The 22063-nt window shown below is 43.2% G+C and overlaps 1 protein-coding gene across 5 annotated transcripts in view; it reads right to left on the bottom strand.

Annotated features, from left to right (window-relative positions):
• sbf1 (SET binding factor 1) overlaps positions 1–22063 on the bottom strand; it is a 43591-nt gene that overhangs the window by 6364 nt on the left and 15164 nt on the right. Inside the window, exons 3-33 of one of the 5 annotated variants that reach the window (XM_028954546.1) lie at positions 21673–21807; positions 21341–21466; positions 20771–20881; positions 18738–18815; positions 17135–17164; positions 16100–16205; positions 15887–16019; positions 15695–15803; positions 15094–15207; positions 12095–12172; positions 11882–11995; positions 11666–11794; positions 11490–11588; positions 11026–11236; positions 10656–10768; positions 10387–10536; positions 10243–10311; positions 10003–10152; positions 9520–9773; positions 9266–9438; positions 8368–8441; positions 7698–7890; positions 6933–7060; positions 6541–6716; positions 6325–6461; positions 5884–6091; positions 5350–5546; positions 5107–5250; positions 4693–4788; positions 4141–4215; positions 3042–3214 (exon numbers count right to left, since the gene is read on the bottom strand). In XM_028954546.1, the coding sequence (XP_028810379.1) occupies positions 3042–3214; positions 4141–4215; positions 4693–4788; positions 5107–5250; positions 5350–5546; positions 5884–6091; positions 6325–6461; positions 6541–6716; positions 6933–7060; positions 7698–7890; positions 8368–8441; positions 9266–9438; positions 9520–9773; positions 10003–10152; positions 10243–10311; positions 10387–10536; positions 10656–10768; positions 11026–11236; positions 11490–11588; positions 11666–11794; positions 11882–11995; positions 12095–12172; positions 15094–15207; positions 15695–15803; positions 15887–16019; positions 16100–16205; positions 17135–17164; positions 18738–18815; positions 20771–20881; positions 21341–21466; positions 21673–21807 (4083 nt within the window). The remainder of the gene's footprint in view (positions 1–3041; positions 3215–4140; positions 4216–4692; positions 4789–5106; positions 5251–5349; positions 5547–5883; positions 6092–6324; positions 6462–6540; positions 6717–6932; positions 7061–7697; positions 7891–8367; positions 8442–9265; positions 9439–9519; positions 9774–10002; positions 10153–10242; positions 10312–10386; positions 10537–10655; positions 10769–11025; positions 11237–11489; positions 11589–11665; positions 11795–11881; positions 11996–12094; positions 12173–15093; positions 15208–15694; positions 15804–15886; positions 16020–16099; positions 16206–17134; positions 17165–18737; positions 18816–20770; positions 20882–21340; positions 21467–21672; positions 21808–22063) is intronic. The other 4 variants (XM_028954548.1, XM_028954547.1, XM_028954549.1 and 1 more) reach the window with 4 other exon arrangements.

Below are 22063 nucleotides of genomic sequence, written 5' to 3'. Positions count from 1 at the left end.
TACAACGCCTGGGCATGGTTCTGATGAGGTGGCGGATGGTCTCCTGAGGGATCTCCTCTCAGACCTGGACTAAAGCATCCGCCAACTCCTGGACAGTCTGTGGTACAATGTGCCATTGGTGAATGGAACGAGACATGTCCAAAATGTGCACAATTATATTCGTGTCTGGGGAACGGACGGGCCAGTCCATAGCATCAAGGCCATCACCTTGCTGGATAGCTAGAAGGAACCCAGGGCCAACTGCAGCAGCATATGGTCTCACAAGGGGTCTGAGGATCTCATCTCGGTACCTAATGGCAGTCAGGATACCTCTGGCGAGCACATGGAGGGCTGTGTGGCCCCCCGAAAGAAATGCCACCCCACACCATTACTAACCCTGTGAAGTGATCTGTGAAGAGGCAAATTCGCCAATCTTGGTGTTCTCTGGCAAATGCCAAACGTGCTGCAGGGTGTTTGGTGGTAAGCACAACCCCCAGCTGTGGATGTCGGGCCCTCGTACCACCCATTCCATGAGCAAAGCAGCAGGTGCAATTGGTTGTCAGTGTTGCTTTAAACTGACAGTTTGATTTCACAGAAGTGTGATTGACTTTGAGTTACTTGGATTGTTTGAGTGGACCCTTTATTTTTACGAGCAGAGTGTGTCACGACTAGGGTTGCAAAAATTTGGTGGTTCAATTATAGTCAGAGAAATAAATTGATTTCACAACTGTATTAACATCCATAAACTACACAAACACAATTTAAGAAGCTATTTATGGCAGCTTTTCAGACAGTTAAAAAAATTAAATGTGTAAATAAAATAAAAGTAATTACTGTACACTTCTATGGTAGCACAGATCACTTGTTGCTGCCAAAATGCACAGATAATAAAAAAAATAAGGAATAAAAACAAGGAACTAATGTTAAACCTGTCTACATTTGAGCTTTAGTTGACGTGCAAGAAGGTGAAAAGTATGTTCACATTTTCTGAGCTCAGCCTTGAGTGATGAGGTGGGCAGTGGTGGCCTAGAGGTTAAGGAAGCGGCGCCGTAATCAGAAGGTTGCCGGTTCGAATCCCGATCTGCCAAGGTGCCACTGAGGTGCCACTGAGCAAAGCACCACCCCCACACACTGCTCCCCGGGTGCCTGTCATGGCTGCCCACTGCTCACTCAGGGTGATGGTTAAATGCAGAGGACAAATTTCACTGTGTGCACCGTGTGCTGTGTATCACATGCGACAATCACTTCACTTTCAGGTGAGAGAATCCTGCGACTGTTGAATGCTCATTTTATTGTAAAAATACCACCACTGTTTTAGAAAAAAACTCTAAATGGGGAATTTTGGCAGCTTTAAGGATGCGCTGCGCTCGCTGCACGTCTCAGAGCAAAAATATGTGTGGAGTTTTCTAAACTCCCAGCAAGACAATAATGTCACGTTGTAGATCTCTGGGCACTCATTTCAACTTTGGCCAGGTTGCCCACACAAGGCCACCGAGTTTCGAGCTCTTAGTTATCAAATATATTCCCACATATTCACAGGACACTTTTCGATTTGATTTTATTTCGATTATCAATCTCTCAATATCAATGCAGCCCATACAGTTTCTACGTGGTCACATGACAATTTCAAATACAAGTGTTAAGGTCTTGTATGCCTGTGTGGACGCTTTGATTTGCTACAATGAGCAGAAAAATGGTCTGTGTTCAGTCCGGTCTCCCCTGATGCCACAAACGGCAGAAAAAGGCCTGGTTCAGATGTCCGTGGCATGAGGTAAGCACGGACTGAACACGGACCTCTTTGTAGATTTGTTCACAGAATCATTCAGTGCATTGCAGGAGGAGAGTGTGTTGTGGCTGTGTTCCTTGGTAAAACTCAACTCATTTATAAATCATGATGTATTAAGTGTCCTGTCCTATGGTACGCTATGTAACTGGTCCATTACAAGGACTGTATAATTCACAGCAACTACTACTCTAATCTGCTCTAATGAAGGTTACAAAAAGTCACTATTCTCATTGTATAAGAAAATTATCCAGCCACTCAGATTCTCTACCTTCTTATCTTACTCATCTGCATTCTATTACACGTTTCCTTAAATTAAATAGTGAAAAAACTGAAATGCTACTTATTGGTACTAAAATCAACATTATCCAAAGCTGACAGTATTTCAATTAATATTGACAACTGTTCCATCTGCCCCTCTGAGCAAATTAACAGCCTGGGCATCATCCTCAACAATACCCTTTCTTTTCAATCTCATATCAATAACATTACCCTGGTCTACATACAATCCTCTTCATAATATGAATCTCCTCCGTCCCTCCCTCACACACCATACTACTACCATCCTGGTTCACTGTCTTGCCACTTCCCATTTGGATTACTGTAGCCCCCTACTTTATGGTTTACCTCACAAAACTCTTCATAAGCTTCACCTGGTTCAGAATTCAGCCGCCCGCATCATTACTAGAACTCCTTTTAACAATTGCATTAATCCATTGGCTCCCGATTAATTCTTGGTTTGAATTCAAAATGATTCTGTTAACGTTTAAGGCCATTCAGGGCTTTGCCTCTCTGCATATCGGTCAGACCTTCTACAGGTTGCAACTCCCTCTCGGACACTCAGTTCTGCCTGAATTTGAATGTCACCATCGGGAAAACAAATCTTTTTAGCTGCTCTGCACCCAGGCTCTGGAACTCACTCGAGCTGAGAAATCAATTTACACTTGACTTTAACACTAGAATTACTGACTTTTTTTATTTTCTGGTGCAATTACCACATCAGCAGTGAATATAAAAGGCCTGGAAGCCACTACTAATGTCTATTCACTTGGTGACCCTATTAAACGGCCTTTTCAGGCGCGTTAAAACAGCATCTGTGGTTTCCTCCTATAGCTGCATGTAACATTTTATAGACGTCTAACAGCAAAATCCTAACACACGTTTAAATAGGTATCCCATATTCTTCCCTGCGGTTCAGTGTTGAACTGATCGTCTTTTCTCCCTGTGGTAAAAACCCACAGCAAGTCGACTCCCGCAGCAAGTCGAGGTCAGTACTCACTCTTAGTTGGGCTTTGTCCCCGATAATATAGAGATACGCCCTCTGCTGGCGCAGGAAGTAGGTGTCGGCCGGTCCACCATTGGGCTGTGGAGACTCTTTCCCAGCCAACCGGTTCCCGACATCCGGATTGTAGACACTGAGACGACCAGAGCCGCGAATGCTGCCCCATTTACCTACACACACACACACACATACAGAGAAAGATTCCCAGGCACACATTTACACACACAAATACATCAACACACAGACAGAAGGCCCGATTAGAGCTACACTATAAACCAGATGAAGGAGGTGTGTGACATGCCTGGACATTATCGTGGGCTGTACTGTGAAGCAACGTTGACTCAGGGTTCAATAATAATAAAAGGGGTGCAGTCCAGCATTGTGAACCAAGAAACATACAGAAAAGATTTCATTTCAGAGGACTGCTTGGTCAGGGGAGGATTATTCCACATCTCAAATGTGCCTTTCTTGAATTTCCAATAAAGTACATACAGTGGGTACATTCAGAACCCCTTAAATTTTTCAGTCTTTGTTATATTTCAGCCATTTGCTAAAATCATTTAAGTTAATTTGTGTACATTAATCCTCATTAATGTACACACAGCACCCCATATTCACAGAAAAACACAGAACTGTTTTGTCACAGATTTGTGACATTTTTGCAGATTTATTAACAAAGAAAAACTGAAATATCATTATATATATATTCCATTAATATGGGATGCTGTGTGTACATTAATGAGAATTTTTTTATATATATATATAAATTGAGTTAGATCTATTTCAGAGTTTCCAAACCATGGTACTGGGTTTTCAAACCCACATGGCTTCACAACCTGAACCCAGACACTCTTCCTGATGTGAGATCCCTATGTGAGTTGTACTGAAGTATGAAGGCTCACTTCACAATACAACCCTGGCCCAACATGGACATTTTACTCTCTAAAAAAACCAAACAGGTGAAGAAGGAGCATGACAACAGGAGCGGCAGCCACGCAGCAGGAAGAACACACTCGCTCCCTTTCTCACTGTTAGAGACCACACACAGGACACCAGACCGGTTAGATCAGAGTCGAGCAGGGCGGAGATACAGTACCTCGGGGGGAGTGGCCTGTCTTGCCCAAAACTCGGGGCGGGGTGAGAGAGACCACCCGCGCCTTCTGACCCAGTACTGAGCCACAACACAGAGATACCCATTACTGACTGGGCGGGTCCCCCCACCCACCCACCCACACACGCACACATATGCAAACGCACACACACACGCGCGCATGCACACAGTACTGTGGAAAAGTCTTAGGCACCAATACAATCCAGAGAAAGAAAATGACTGTTTATATAAACCCCAAGCAATTTTGTTAATATAACAAAAATCTTCAGTCAAACATTTATGAAATATTCATTTACACACATAATTATTTTGTGGAATTTCCTTACTTTTATGAAACAATGACATGATGTGTGTAGAGAAATAGACTCTATAGAGCAGCAATACAATGTAGCTCTCCATATGTAGACTTTGTCTCATTCATTAGTTAAGATATTTTTAGATTGTTTCAGATCTCAGAAGATGAAAAACCTTTAGTTTCACTACTGCCTAAAACTTTTACTCAGGACTGCACATCCACACACTTCCTTGCTGTCTTACCCCCTCTGCTGAAGGTTCCAGGTATGTCTTCTTTTCCACCCATCACCTGCCTCATCAAAGCACCAATCTTGGGCTGCCGCAACTTATCACTCAAGTCTACACACACACACACACACACACACACACACACACACACACACACACACACACACACACACACACACACACACACACACACACACACACACACACACACACACACACACACACACACACACACACACACACACACAAAACGCACATGTGCACACATAACAGCCAGAATGAATGAGCAGACATTGTGAGTTCTGTGTAAATCTGTTTATTTTAGTCACTTAGTGTGTGTGTGTGTGTGTGTGTGTGTGTGTGTGTGTGTGTGTGTGTGTGTGTGTGTGCATGCCTGTGCGTGTGTCTGTGATGCACATGCGAACGTACCTGAGGAACTCGTGTGTGATGAAGAATAGCCACTCAGCGTGTTTCTGCCTGTAGCCTCACTGTAGGAGGGCATGGAGCTAACGATGGCCTGCAGATACTTCTCCTGTTCCAGACTCGTGGAATCGGCCTGAGAAGGGCCTACGCCTACACACACACACAGAAACAATGTTGACTACTTTAATAGACAGAGGGACTTTGTGCACCAGTACCAGCATGAGTATGTGTGTGTGTGTGTGTTTGTACCTGCAGAGGGTGCGTTAGGTGATTTAAAGAAGCCCACCACCCCTTTAGCATGCAGGCCAGCAGAGCGCAGCAGCAGCGCTTTGGTCCGGGAGTTTCTCCAGCAGACCACCGGGAAGCGGCTCTGCCTGTAGCACCGCGAGATCCGCTGGATGGTGGAGTCGGGAATACTCTGTGGCACGATGAGGAGCCCGGGGTAACTGCAGGGAACAGGATTATTACTACAGGACAACTACACCCAACACAGCACAATCAACCCATCACAGCACAGCCAACGACAGGCGCCCCGGGAGCAGTGTGTCTGGACGGTGCTTTGCTCAGTGGCACCTTGGCGCCACGGGATTCGAACCGGCAGCCTTCTGATTAGAGGCCACTTCCTTAACCGCTAGGCCACCACTGCCCCCACACTTCCATTGTGTCCCTGAGAAGGACACTTAACCCTGAGTGTCTCCAGGGGGACTGTCCCTGTAACTACTAATTGAAAGGCGCTCTGGATTGTGGCATCTGAGAAATGCTGTGAATGTAGAGTGTTTTTACCTCCTGCACATGGTATACATGCGGTTGGCAGTTGAGATGCGGAACGGCTCGTTTTTGGAGCGTGTGAGGCTATTACTGAGCGTGCCCAGTCCCAGACGCTGGTAGTCACGGCAACAGGCCCGCTCCACCACATTGCTCATGGTCTGGCGGTCCGAGGAGCGGATGGTAGAAGACATTGTGAGCGAACTCTGATCTGGCTCCTCACACACTGTATACACAGAATTAAAATGAACGAAAGGCACACATTCATTTTTTTTATTGAGCTGTAAAATAATAATTAATGCTCTCCCCAATACACTATATTAATGTGATTTCAAATCTTTTCATGATCAGTCCTATAGACACAAGATTATGAGAAGTAAAAATGAAATGTTTTAGTTCCATATATACTTAAAAGATTGATATACTTGTGAGGCTGACAGAGCGAGCTGCTGTGTTTACCTGAAATCTCGTCCTCGTCCATCTCTGACTGCAGGCTGCTCCTGTTCTCCCAGGTGGGTGGAGTGTATTTCTTGCGGGTGACATGCTGCCGGCCAATGGTCCGTTTCGCTGTCTTCACCAGGTTCTTGGACAGAGTTCTGGGGAGCGAGACATCATACATCAACACTGCTGCGTCAAGTCAATTTAGAACTGTGTGTGTGTTTTTGCAGTGTTTACTTCAGAGACTGATTCTTGTCTTTGCTCTTCTGCTCCACCACCAGTCTGGTTGCCTGTCCCACAGTGAAGGCAAAGGTTCCCTGCACATGCTGTGGATATCGTAGCTTATGGACATTCTTACGGAAAACTTCTGCCAGGTCAGACGCCACCTCCTCATCAAATGCAACCTTCATGAGCTGGAGAGATTAAAGGTTGTGTACGTCATACAGCTGTTTTCCATCCAAAATGCTTCTAAATATGGTTTAAAGTTCATTTCTGGAAGTTGAATCACTTTTAATGTGAAAGGGTGATTTGCATTAAACTGATTTCGGATCTGGAATAATAATCAACTATATTATTATAATTATATTTCTATGGTATGACATTTGCACTTTTTTCGACCGTTTGCAGACCTGAAAGGTGCAGGAGCGGAGCTGCAGGCCCTCCTGGATGAACTGGTCCATGGGCAGAGTGACTGAAATCCGTTTTTCCTTTGTCAGAGCAGCAATGGGGAAGGACCGTGTGACCACCTGTTCTCCAACTGCACACACAAAAAATGGCAGCATTCTGATACACTGAACACTGAAATAAAGAAAACCTTATAGCTAAAGTGACTAAACAGGTTTTAAAGGGGTTTGTTTGTAATTTTGATGCACAGCATGGACAGGACACGGTGACACTGCTTTTCCACTGTTCCCGTGCCAGTGTCGCACTATCCCACAGAAAAAAATAGGTGCCCGTGCCAAAAAACAGGCACCAAACCAGACCCTAACCTTGGCTGGTGCAGCAGCGAGAACCTGTGATGTAGTGAGTGGTGGGATTGGCAGCCTCAGAAGCTATATGGATATCCACAGAAATTCTACGGAAATTAAAAAGTGCACTAGAAAAAAAGTTTATGAAGAAATAAGGGAAGAACTTAAAAGTCGCGGGCTTCATACGAACAACCAAATACTCAGGAAAAAAAAGCACAAGAAAGACAATATGAATAAGTGTCACCTTGATGGCTCAGGATATGAACCAGCAACCTTTCAGTTATGAGTCCGCTTCTTTACCCACTAGGCCACCACTGTCCCACAGTGGAGCGGGGCTGAAGCCGCATTGTGTGTGTCTCTACTGTAAGTGTGTGAGCTACAGATTTGAGCCCTAATGTCCACAGGCTTTCAACGTTGTCCTCTCACCCAGTGGATCTGTGGGGGTGCCTTTAAAGATGATGCGGTAAGATGTGAGGAAAACAGCGCCCTCTGCAGGCAGTAATGGGGGGCCGCCCATTACACCCATCACCTCCTCTCGTCCGTCTGGGATTAGATGCACACGCATTCCATCCATTACAAGCTCCTCCCCTTGCAAGAGAGTAGGACGCAAGAGCTTGGGCTGCAGGAGCAGAAATATGAACGAGAAGCGATGAGCACACACACACACATTCTTATCACATTCATTATTTACACACATATTTCGAGATTTCTACTCACTGCAGGATTCAAAGGAACCATGCAACTTCAAATCCATTAGCACGCACACGCACACACACACACAGCGCTGCAGCTGAGAGACTGATGACGTGTGTGAAGCTATCTCAGCTCCAGCACAGACACACACACACACACACACACTCATATACACTCCTTCTCCTTATCTACTATTACTGTCTTACTAACAACAAAAAGAGAGGGTTGGGATTAACTTGTAGGAGGAAACAATATTTCCATGCAGAACACTCCACACCTCAGGCAGAAGCATCCCAGCATGCACCACTCAGGCCATGCCTGGAATGCAACATACCTGTCAGGGTAGGGGTGGGGTTTAGGGCGGGCCTGGTTGCAGGGGCACGTAAAAGCACGAGTTGGTTACCTTTTGAATGGGCGGTAGACGTTTGCTCTCCCTGTGCACTGCGTCCAGTGTCTCGATGTGCATCTGTACAATGTCTGTAACGCATGACCATCACATAACCATCACACAACCATCACAGAATATACAAATAGCAACTGAAGCAGTACGGGTTCATGGTGATGGTGTGGCTTAGTGTTGGATTTTTCGTTCTGGGTTATTCCAAAACAAAAATATATTTACTTTACTGAGCAGCCATAGGTACAGACTAGTGTTGATTTCATCAACCAAATTTTTGCCACAATATCTGGAAACAATGGAAGCGAGACAAGACATAAATGCTGTTCATGTGATAACTATAACCAAATATGTCATGTAATATGATTGACTAATAAAAATTTGACTAAATGTGTTTTACAAAATAAAAACTATACTAAATCGTCTTCATTTACTTTGACAAAAATGAACCAAAACGTTATTTGCTCTCGTTTAATAGCGTTATTATTATTATGCAGTATTTCTGTTATTATGCAGTATTCTGTTTCTCATACGGTCGCACAGATGTTGTCAATTCTCAATTCCAGTTTGCGCATTATTTATATTTCAGAGTGGGTCATAGATATATAAAGGTGGTTGGGAGAAATAGATGAAGTGACCTTTGGACATACTTTCTTTATTATGAAGTGGAAAAGACATTGACTGGGTTCAATAGAACTGCATACAATTTTAAATACAATTCTCAGCGATTAAAACTACTTTAAAATAGTCATGGATGATTGTGACTAAAATGAATCTGGATATGGACTAATAAACCAAAATGACTAAACTAAAACAGGCTTCCAAAAACAACTATAGTACAGACCCCAGACAACAACGCACACAACTGTTGGACCAGTCGACTTGGCACGGTGTGCTTGTGTACCTGGTATCATGGTGTGTAATGCCTTCAGGTGCTCATTGGTCACTCCACTCTCGTTACACACTTTGTCGACAAAGCGGTTGATGAAGCGCACCACGTAGTTGGCCACATCTGACGTCTCGGCGTCCTCAAAGCCGCTCTCTGTGTCGTAACTCTCTGCCATGCTACCTGCAATGCTGTACAAACACAGAAACCGAGTCTTAAACAGAAACAGCTGCAGCCGCACACGTTCCTCACCAGGTTAAAGTGCAAGTCACCTGTTGGTGACGTAGCTGTTGCTGACACTCTCCCCGTCCCCCAGGCCGGTGTGCCGGAGCAGCCGATTCTTGCTGGTGTCCAGTGGCAGCAGCAGGTAGCTCATGCGGTTCGCGTAGTGGATGGCCTGGCTAAACACTGTGCTCTCCTCCTTCTGCACGCGCTCCTGCTGCGCCTCCTTGCTCAGCGTGGGCCAGATGCGCCGCTGCTCAGACGCCAGTTCCAGGGCACTCTTCCCTGCCCCAGACAAGCCCTCCTGACACACAGATTCATAGAGAAGGAAACATGTCAATATTACAGGCTTACACGCATCATCATAAAGGCAACCAAATAAATCCGAATTTCAACCAGTAAGCTGAGACAAACCCCAGTAAAAACAAAAAACAGTCACCAGTAAATACTCAGTAGTAGCTGATCATATCCCTGCCACCAACATAAAAATGAGGATCCAGAGGACACCAGTGTGTGTGTTTGCGTGCATCTACCATGGTTCCCTCCTCGGTCTCCAGGTATAGTGCTCTAATGTGGTTCTGAACGTCACTGTAGAACATGGCCTCCCAGAATTGCATGGTGGTCCAGACAGAATGTTCTTGAACGCAGCTGTATGCAAACTGTGTGATCCCTGCCCCCAGTTTCTGCAAACATACACACAAGCATAGAAATGCTCTTAGGTGCAATTAGTGGTAATATTGATCACTAAGAAACACACACAAAGAGATACCTACTCTGCAAAAGGCTGTAACCAATGGTAGGAGTGCTGCAGCAATTCCATGTTCATCCATATGGGAGCAGTCCTGAGCACAAAACACACCTCAGCCGACTGTGTGTATTTTGTGAATGTGTGGGTGTTTGCGTGTGTGAGTACAAACCTGTAAAGTGCAGTTCATCATGCGGATGATGTATTCAAACTGTTGGTCATCCAGCACAGCCCTATTCTGCTGCACATGCTGGTTGAGTTCCTGTGTTAAACAGACACGAGCTGCCCGGCCTTTTAGAGCGCGCAGCACTGCTGGCATGAGCTACACACACACACACACACACACACACACACACCCACAGATCAGGTCACTACAGGAATTCCCCTGCAGAACATGTCATCTCAACCTTCCACACTTTATAGATTGTTGAGTGTGTTCACCTTCTTGGCCTCAAGCATCTTGTTGTCAAAGACGTACGTGATGCAGTTCCTCACCACCTCTAGTCTTCGAGCACTGTTGGCCAAAACATTCCCGTTTCGCTCCACAAAGTCAGCTGTTGAGGAGGTGGATGGATCAGCAGTTTGGTTACAACGGCAAAGGCGTGTAAGAGGAACACTAACTTTACTATAATACTTTTATTTTGATTTGTTTTATTATGCAAAGGATGATTCAATTAAATCAGGCCCAGAAATAAAACTTAAGCTAGAAAGATGTTTAATAAACGATTAATAGCAGAATATTATTATGATTTAAAAATAATTAATAATCATGTCAACATGTGAAATCAGATCCAAACCCAGCCACACCTACCAAGATGGGGTCCAGAGGGCACCATGCTCTTCAACTCAGCTTTAACCACAGGTGGAGCGCTCCTAAGCTTGGCATGGGCGTGGTCAATGAACAGCTGGACCGTCACCTCATCCAGGTGGGGGAAGGAGGCAGAGGCGTGGGCGGGGCAGTTCTGGGGACTTTCAGCTGGACGGTGCACCTTGTGCATTGCCACTGCAGGATATGGATTCTCCTAAGAAAGAACAGGAGAAATTTACCATTAGTCATTGACAGGGTAGTCAAAGTAGTGATGGCTGAATAATGAATACCCCATAAATGTATTCCAGTAGAGTACATGAAAAGTGTTAGAATACATTCAAATACAAAATAATAATTTAAAATACCTTTTTACCTAGTTTTTAATTTTAAATGAGCTCTCACTGGTGGTTAAAAAATGTTCTTATTGAAGGTGTGTGTGTGTGTGTGTGTGTGTGTGGTAAACGTACATTCTTGAAGAGGTGCTCAGCGAGTTCCTTGATGTGATTCATCACCTTGTGTGGAAACACTTCCTCCTGTCGAATCCGCTCCACCTGATTGGCTATAAGCTACAAAGAACAGAGTGATGTACATGGTAATATAAATGCATGTGTGGACGGTGAGAATGGATCAGGTTGAGACTCACATCATCGAACAGGTCTGTGGAGCGGTAGGGAGGACCCCTCTCAGAGACAAAGCGAGCGAAGGCCATGCCATCCAAAACCTTCATCAGGAAATCATCCTCAGTCTGAGCACGCTGGCCCAGAAATGCTGCCTGAGAACACACAACACACCGAATAAATATTTGTAAAATGTCTGGTTGCATGCATGTATTCATCTCTCTGTGTGTCTGTGTTTGTACCTTGTGGAAGCGGATAACCGGTTCAGGGTGGATGCGTATGATGTGAAGACACCAGCGGTATCCCTGGAACAACTGAGCAAAGATCCAAAGAAATACAGCACGGATCTCCTTGTCCTACAAAAACAAACACACACAAAATAAGATCACTGATTTAATAAAGACCAGGTTGGGGGTAGTAAGTATTATCACCAAGATACAAATACATTTGTTCACCTGGATCTTCAGAGAGGAGGACTGAATGGACGACGGGGGGAAAGCATGATCAGCCACTTGTAGATCAGGATCCAGAACCTACACACATACACAGATAAACACATACTTAATGAACAACTGGAATACCTCCAGAGGATGCTGATCCTGTGGTTCTTTACTCAGCTCTTCCTCTTTTTATTTGTTACTGGATTGGGATGAGGTGGGAGTGAAAATCCAATTAATATGTTCCATGGGGTGGAAAAGGCGTTTTTCCACTCTTCTCTCAATGCAGCGAAGAACTTAACTAGCAGTAGATGAATTAACAAGCTGCCAGGTAATAGTATGAGCGAGGATTGTCGGTAAAAAAGTAAGAAGGCAGCCTTCCATACAGTGGGTATGGAAAGTATTCAGACCTCCTTAAATTTTTCACTCTTTGCTATATTGCAGACATTTGCTAAACACATTGCAAGTTTATTTTTCTCCTCATTAATGTACACACAGCACCCCATATTGACAAAAAATTAATTGTTTACATTTATTAACAAAGAAACTGAAATATAACATTGTCCTACGTATTCAGATCCTTGAGATGGTTCTACACCTTCATCTGAGTCCAGCTGTGTTTGAGTATACAGATTAGACTTGATTAGAAAGCCACACCCCTGTCTATATAAGACCTTATAGGTCACAATGCACGTCAGAGCAAATGAGAATCATGAAGGAACTGCCTGAAGAGCTCAGAGACAGAATTGTTCCTAAGAGCAGAGTGGCCTGTTTGGGACGACCAGAACCCTTCCTAGAGATGGCTGTCTCCAGAGTGCTCAGGACCTCAGACTGGCTGAAGGTTTACCTTCCAACAAGACAATGACCCTAAGTACACAGTTAAAATTACAAACAACTCCATGACTGTTCTTGAATGGCCCAGACAGAACCTTGACTTAAACCCAATTGAGCATCTCTGGAGAGACCTAAAAATGGCTGTCCACCAACAGCCAAAAAAGTAAAAAATACTACCAAAAGTGTATTTTTTGGAGAAATGTGAGGTTTCAGTTTACTAGAGAGGAATCGTGCTCTCTGTACAGGGGAATACAAAGTCAAACAACCATCCAACCTGCCAGAACTGGAGAGGATATGAAAAGAGGAGCGGCAAAGGATTCCCAACTCCAGGTGTGAAAAACATATACCCTGTATTAGATCAAAAGAGTGCATCTACTAAATACTGAGCAAAGGGTCGAAATACTTGTGATATTTGTTTTTCTGTGTTAATAAATCAAAAAAATATCAACAATTCAGTGTTTTTTTCTGTCAATATGGGGTGCATTGTGTACATCAACGAGGACAAAAAGAACTGCAAAAAAAACAAAGGGTGAAACATTTAAGGGGGTCTGAATACTTTCCATTCCCACTGTATGTATATGAAAGCAATATGGAATTTTATTCCACACTTCCACTGGCCATGAGCTGATGATTTATCAGCTGTTCTGTTTTGCGTCCATGATGTGGGTGTGTTTGTTCATGTTCTTTTATTTCCGTGTTTTTTTTTTATGACATTTATGAGGTCATGTCATCAGACGCATCTGAGATCCTACCGCACTGTTTTCAGCACGGGGCTTTCATAGAGGACAAAATAATATCTATTTGCAGCACATAACACCTGCACACCGCAGCTGGACATATCACATGACCTTTAGATGCATATAAACTCTTTTAGATGAAACAAAGGGAACAGTAAACGTCTACTGACGAAACAGTGTGTGTGCCACGGCAGTCAAGGGAAGTGAAGCTCAGCATGGCTGTTCACACCCGAGCAGTTCACCATGAATATTGTGGCAGAGAGATAGAAATACCGTTGTAGAAATTACTATTTTGTGCAAACTGGGGCAGTGGTGACCTAGTGCACAATGAAGCAAACCTGGAAGGCTGTCTATTCAAATCTTGAACCGGCAAGACTCCCCTTCAGCAATGTACTGTTCCCACGCACTGCTCCCGGCACCTTTCATGGCTGCCCAGTGCTCACCAAGGTGATGGGTTAAAAGCAGATTGTATGCACCATGTGCTGTGTTGGAGTGTTACACAATGGCAATCACTTCCAGGGTTCTTAAACGTTTACAAGAATTTCCATGACTTTTAAATCCGTACGGTGAATCTGAATGACCATATGTTCTCTGTGCAATTTTGAGAAATTAAAATGTTAAATTTACCAAAATATTGTTAAACTAAAATTATGACAAATATAAAGAAGTAAAACGGATCATTTCCATGAGCTAAGCAATTATATGATTTTGATCGATGATCGTAATAAAATTCATCTCGGTGATCAGTCGTTCACATTTTTCACATTCACAGCTCGAGTTATTGTGGTAGTGGAGGCTGGCCAACTGGACTACCAGCAGGCTTTTGCGCAGCTATTTGTGCTAGAAAAGGAGGAGGAAATTAACAGGTTGGATGTAAATAGTTGAATGTTGCATGCTGAGATGTGTGTTCCATGGGGGTTAAACACAGTTTAAAGGTCTCTTTTCAATTTCCAGTCACTTTAACCCTGTACTTCACTTTCACTCTTAAATTCTGCAATCAAAATTATACAGCCAAACAATTCAAATAAATCTATTACATCTCTTCAACAATGACACACGCTGGTATAACACAAAGTCTCACATACCCATATTGATATTCCTTCATATACATTATTTTTTAAAATATTGGTTTTATGTTATGCATTTTTATTGCCTAAGAACTCAAATAACCCATAAATCTCTTCAAGTATGTGATCAGGTGATGTAATATACCTCAATTATCTAGTTTTGACGCCAGGTCTAGTTGTAAAACCCTCCTGGACTCTACATTTAATCAGTCCTGCTCAGCTGTAGGGATATGAAGTGTGTGTGTGTGTGTGTGTGTGTGTGTGTGTATGTGTGTGTGTGTGTGTGTGTGTATGTGTGTATGTGTGTGTGTGTGTGTGCGTGTGTGTGTGCGTGTGTGCGTGCGTGCGTGCGTGCGTGCGTGCGTGCGTGCATGCATACCGTGGACAGGGCAGTCTGTGTGTATTGCAGCAGTGGCTCTGGCAGTAGTGAAATGTGCACACACTCTGGGATGGTCACCGTTCCTCCATCCAAATCAGCAATGACAACATCCAACTGTTGGCAAAAACACAAACACACTGAAACAGAATCCACTGGTGCCCAGGGTATAGATTTTTACTGAGGGTGATACTAATATTGTTTTTTCTATAGCTTGTACGCGTAGGAAGAGACACACATCTTTTAGATCCTGTTTTGTGCATACGCAAAGGTTTTCTAAAAAAACTTTTGACTTGTCTGGGTGATTAAACATTCCCACATCATCGGTTTCTACACAATTATTGGTGTTAGCAATAAAACCCTGGACTTTGGCTGCAAAGTTGTATTGGTGGTACTAGCCTAGTGGGTAAGACACTCGAACTATATACCAGAAGACCACAAAGTCACAACCATTGTGTCCCTGAGCAAGACACTTAACCCTGAGTGTTTCCAGGGGGACTGTCCCTGTAACTACTGATTGAAAGTCCCTCTGGAGAAGGATGCCTGATCAATGCAGTAAATGTAAAGGTACTGAAATGCAGTGCAGTGTGTTGTGTCTTCTCACCAGTTCCTGTGTCTCGGAGCGAAAGGTGGAGTTAACCCCAATGATGAAGGGAGTCGGAGTGCTGAGGACTTCTAACAGTTTACCAGGAAGAATGGGAACGTATGTAAAACTGTAAGAGATTAAGTAAAGGACAGTTGAGCACTGACACAAACACCTCACAAACACCACACACACACACACACACACACACACCTGTATTTGAGAGGGAACATGATGGCCAGCAGGGCTCTGCAGGCATCAGTCAGACGCTGATAGCTTCTGGACAGGAACAGAATCTTGTGTTCGGTCAGAGCAGCGCAGAACAGGTACAACACATTCACTATGCCTGCAACACACAGCACAGATGAGACCAAGACGGACGAGAGCCGTGCTGAATCGGCAGCCTGCTGATGGAGCTGCTCTCACCAAGCTGTCTGAAGAGCTGAGCCACGCTGCAACCACTCACTGGAAGAGACTCATTGATGGGAGTCTGGATGACCTGACGATCTCCCGCCCCTAGAGTTATGGTCCTCTGAAAAGAGAAGGGGGACAACATCATACAAGGTATATCACAAAACACACACACATGAACATGTGTGAAACAGTGACAAAAGCCAAAGAAAGTGTGTGAGACCCCATGAGGTGTCTCTAGGGAAAATTATAGTGATGATGCACTGTGTTTCAACATTTTTACTCTTCCAGATTTCTGCTCACATGCTGATTAGTGCAACAGAGCATATGCATGAGCGCGCGCGCACACACACACACACACACACACACACACACACACACACACACACACACACACACACTCTCTCTGTCATACACACACGTCAGGAGATTAAACCTCAGTTAGGAGTGAAGAAATGGTGTAGTGTAACCAGAAAATGTAGAACTAGGACACAAAGCTTCAATGGGTCAGTACACACACACACACACACACACACACACACACACACACACACACACACACACACACACACACACACACAGCTCATGAGGACCAGTTCCTGTCTTTATGATGTCGGATTTTACCTCAGCATCACACACAGACAGACCCCAAAGCAGAGGAGACACTCAGGTGTCTGGTCCGCCCTCAGCATTTTGTTCAATACTGCCTCATAGGCTCCACCGCTTATAAACGCAGGTTCAAACCCCACTTACTACCTTTGTGTCCCTGAGTGTCTTCAGGTGGGACTCTCCCTGTAAGTACTGATTGTAAGTCTGGTAAATGCTGTAAATATAAAATGTAAAAAAAGACCCCACCCTGATCCAAGAGACCCTGCTTACAACACTTATTTACTGCCATCGCTGCAATTTTTGCATTTAAAAAAACAGGAATGTTCTCCCTCTTAAATACACAAACAAACACACACAGTCACACACACACACACACACACACACACACACAGCTGTAGCAGGATTGAAAGCTACAAGATGAGATAATATAGACTTGCATACCGAGCACTCCTCTCTCCCCTCCTGATCGGGCTATAGCACAGGCGAACACAGACAAACACACAATCACCACAGGAAAACACACACACATTAAGTAATCCATGACAGAAATTACACAACATATACAGAAACAAGACAAAAGTAAAAACATCTTGTCCAGCAGCATGCACACATAACATGAGAGCTGCAGAACATGCTTCCATGCTGGACCTGTGTGTGTGTGTGTGTGTGTGTGTGTGTGTGTGTGTGTGTGTGTGTGTGTGTGTGTGTGACCAACTTGACACTGTTTAAAACCTTTACGCATGTGATCAGGAGGGGTAGAGGTAATTGAAATCTGTGCACAATATTACAGTAATAATCCACTCCAATATTCAGCAGCAGTATATTCAGAAATCTGTTCAAGGTATTAACAAGACCCAATAGAGGCTCAGTGAGTGAGCAAGAGTGTGTGAGTGTGTGTGTGTGTGTGTGTGTGTGTGTGTGTACAGGGTGAGTCGAACAACATTTAGCATTAGTGTCTCTGATCATTTTGAATTGAGTTCTGTCTCTGGAACTGGAATGTGTCTCGAGTGACACCACTCCCCATTCCAGTGAGAGTGCTGCTCATCATCTACCTGATGACAGACAGATCCTTTCTTTATTTGAAAAGTAAAAATGAAACGAGTCCTCTGCTTTCAACCCAACCCATCACCTTGGTAAGCAGTGGGAAGCCATGACAGGAGCAGTGTGTGGGGATGATGCTTTGTGAGTGGCACCTTGGCGGATCGGGATTTGAACCGGCAAACTTCCAATTACAGGTCCGCTTCCTTACTTGCTGTGCCCCTAAATGGTTCTGAGCTAATTTCTACACCAGATAACTGCATGGACCTAGCAATATGCTGTTCAATTTATTGGTCCTGTCCAAAAAAAGAGCAACCTGTTGAGTAGATGTCCTCATTGATTCTGAATCAAATCATATTCAGGTCTATAATGATTTTATCATTATTTCAGTTGTAATCCAGCAAAGCGCAGGACCGTGTTTCATTGCAGCGCTACTCTTGTAAGAAATAAGTATAGAATTTTTCTACATTTGTTGGCACTAGGTAGCTGGATCAACGTGCACAAGACGGCAGGTGATCGTGCTCCTCGTATTCCGACACTCACACCCAAGCTTCACCCATGGCCAAATTTCCCATGATTCTCCGCTCGTGTTGAGAAATATAAGCAGCAGCACAAATACACCATTAAATAAACACCAGTCAAAGATAACACGTTGAAAAATTCAAATAAATGTGATAATGTAATTCTTATTGAACTTTCAGACTTCATCCTGCATCTTCCACTCTGTTCAACTCGTGTTAGACTCACCCTGTACATGTTCACCCGAGAGAGTTTGCACTGATGGAGATCCTACAACCACACCCATATCAACAAGAGGCAGCCAAACAAACACAACAATATTTCAAAGCACAATGAAGAATGCGATGATTCAGAAGATTTACACAAGCGGAATTTCACCACTGAATCAGCAGTGTGCATGAATTAGTATGAATTAGCGTGGCTGCATCTGAAATCATCCACGACTGAATCAGAATGTGCTGATTGGCTGAAGCAGTCACGGCTTTACCTGGAAACAGCCCAGCAGCCAGTCACAGGTTAGGTTTAGAGGAACCAAGTTTAAACTACAGACTGGGGACTCATTTATCTGTAACAAAAATTACATTGACAATAAACAGTCAGCTCTGACTTGTGGTTTTCAACTAGATAATCAGATGGACAGACATTTCATACACAAGACCAGTTATTCTATCAGGTCAAAAACATCTGAAAATTTTATTCCCACTCAGTTGTTGAATATAGTGGGAGGTTGCGGAACGTGAACATGGGACCGGTTTCCATCTTCCAGCAATGATGAGTGATTTGATCTTTCTGGTTGCTTTACAGAGGATCAGCAACATGGCGAGTATTTATGAGCATTCTGATTCTGAGTCAGTAGTTGAGTCCACTGCAATGCTCCAATTCCTATTGGATCTATGAGGAAAGAGTTCTGGTGATGATATGGAATCCCTTTCATCAAGTAGAGCCCATTCCCACCCAATTTATTATTCCCACTAATAAAAAACTTGACAAATACAACATATACAGTGTGTGTGTGGGAGGTAACACATTAAAAATAATAATAAAAAAATTATTATTGTATCAACAAATTCATATGTGTATGCATATAAGAAAGAGTATGTGAACCCTTTAGAATTTTATGGTTTTCTGCATTAATCTGCCATAAAATGTGATCTAAGGGTATTGAGAAACATAATGGCCAATTCTTCCTGGCAGAACTGCCTTGGTTCAGTCGTATTCTTTGGACGTCCCATGTTCATGGGACATCATTCCACAGCATCTGTACTGGAATGCATAATTTTTGATACACTTCGGAATTAATCTTGCCTGAAAATTTTACAGGCTGGTCAGAACATGCCCATGATGTTTCCTCCATCATACTTCATTTACTTCATCTTTACCTCATTGATCATTGGTCATCTTGGGGCATTTTGACTGGGCGCCAAATTACTTTGCAACTTTTTCCAGCTTTATCACAGATCTTGTGAAAGTTATTTTTGGCAAGGCATGGCTGACATAGGTGTATTCATCTGGTGTGGAGCAAACTCAAAATGTTTGAGTGATCTCTGGTCCACACCTCCAAACTCATTCTGAACAAGACTCCAGGTATTCTAATTCCTGACTTCAAATCAGCTTTTTTTTGGACATTTTTATTCAGTATTTGCCGGATAGATAGATGTACAATCACTTGAAGGTATTGTGACTTGAATTTCACTTCAAAATACAAAAACAACTTAAGCAATAAAAACAAATGAATAAATAAAAGAATAAACAAATAAACATTTAAATAATACTATAATAAAGACGTCATTTAGAACAAACGCACACACACGAAAAAGCACTAGAGCCCCACAGAACCAATACCATTCTTCAGAATTTTTTAGAACTGTAACCACCTCAAAAGCCTAATTGACACACAAAACCATTTCTCTCCCATCTGGAGATAAGTGATCTATAAAGGGAGACCATACATTCTGAAAGCTATTTATATTACCCCTAAGCACAGCCACCAGCCTTTCATGAGGCAGAACTGTCAAAGCCTCTGTGTGACAGAGGTGGGAGTGTTTTTTTATCCCTCTAATAAGAATACACTTTCTTGCCACATGTAGCGGTCTAACAATCTATAACTTTTTGCATCAAGTTTCAAATTTTTAGGTCATTAACTAAAGATCAGGTCACAGTTTATGACAAATTAATGCAGTTTACATACTTTTTGTTGACACTGTGTGTATTTTTCACACAAACTTGAACACTGGATAATCAACAAGGCTGTAATGCAGCAGGAACAATCCTATAACATACATGGGCTGCTGAGATGGATGGATGAATGGATGGAAGGATGTTTAAAGAAAAAAAGATGGGCTTGCAGGAGAGAGGTGTTTGTCCACCAAAAAAACACACGTCTCATGTGGTTTTACACATCATGTAGCGAGCTTCAATCTCACTGCTAGGTTTTATACATTCACACACACAAAACATTGGTTCAGAGTATGTTTGTGTGTTGTGTATCCTGGAACAGAAGCAAATCTCCACAGTACTCACCTGGGATCCCCCGGCGATGGGAATGATGCAGGTAAGAAGATTTCCAATCACAGTTTCCAAGGGAACGCTCAGCCCATCCACATGCACCGTGTAGATCAGGCTCAGGCAATTCTACACACACACACACACACACACACACACACACACACACACACACACACACACATCAATTTACAATCTACAGAAATTAAAAGTTTGATGAGATGTACAGAGTGCACTGATTATAAACAAAATGATAGCAGCTTTAACAGAGCAGAAGAACATCTAAATATATTTATATATATACTGTCCAAACAACATGAATGAAAGAGATCTGACTATGTTGACTTGGATTTGCATAAATCAGGTATTAGTTCTTACACGTTGTAAGTCGCTCTGGATAAGGGCGTCTGCCAAATGCCGTAAATGTAAATGTAAATGTATTCAAATCACTACGCAGTTATGGAATTTTTTTGGTTTCAAAAAAAGACTCAGTATATTGCACTGTGCTGCCTGAGAATATGTGTTTAAGTTACAATATTGCATCCACAATAGAAATTAGAATGTTTGTGTTTGTATTGCATTACTAACCCTGAACACTTCTGTGTGGTCTAGACGTGATACCAGCACCAGACTCTTGGGGGCGTACAGATGACTGGTCTGAACTTCTCTTGGTGTTTCATCCTCATCTGCCTCACAAGGCTCTGCCCTCTGCAGCTACAGACACAGACAGCAGTTTAAAAAAAAAAAACAACAAAAACACGCTCCAAGAAATAATGAACATGCCTAACCTGATGCATATTGTAAAAAAAAAAAAAAAAAAGACTCTGAGGAAGAATTCTTTTTAAATCCCAACGTGAATCTTTACACATTTTCACCACAATCTTCAATGGATTTGAGCAGACACACTATCACACAGGTACCTGAGGGTCTACAAACTCCCAGAAGGTGAAGCAGGCGCAGTAGTGGCGCTCGGAGTTGATGTCTGTTAAAACCGCAACGAAGAAGGATGCAGGCAGACGCTCGGCAACCAGCTGCCATCCACTCGGCTGGCAGAACTGAAACAGAGTTGAAATGAAACAAAATCTCATTCAACAAACATCTCATATAACATTTGAGAAGGACAGCTATAGACTAAGGACACTTTCATAACCTTAGTTTGTTTGCTTTGGTCCAAATCAGTCGGTGACTTTTGAACATTGTATCATTTTCCTCTTGGTTGAGTTCTCTTCAAGCGAACCAAACTACGCAGCTTCAAGTCATGTGAGAACTTTCTCTCTGCTGATTGGTCAGATGTATCGCCGCGGGAACCAA

The sequence above is a fragment of the Denticeps clupeoides genome, chromosome 15 (assembly GCF_900700375.1).
Source record: "Denticeps clupeoides chromosome 15, fDenClu1.1, whole genome shotgun sequence".
Lineage (NCBI taxonomy): Eukaryota > Metazoa > Chordata > Actinopteri > Clupeiformes > Denticipitidae > Denticeps > Denticeps clupeoides.
The sequence above is the reverse complement of the archived record's forward strand: the minus strand, read 5'-3'. Positions and strand labels throughout refer to the sequence as shown.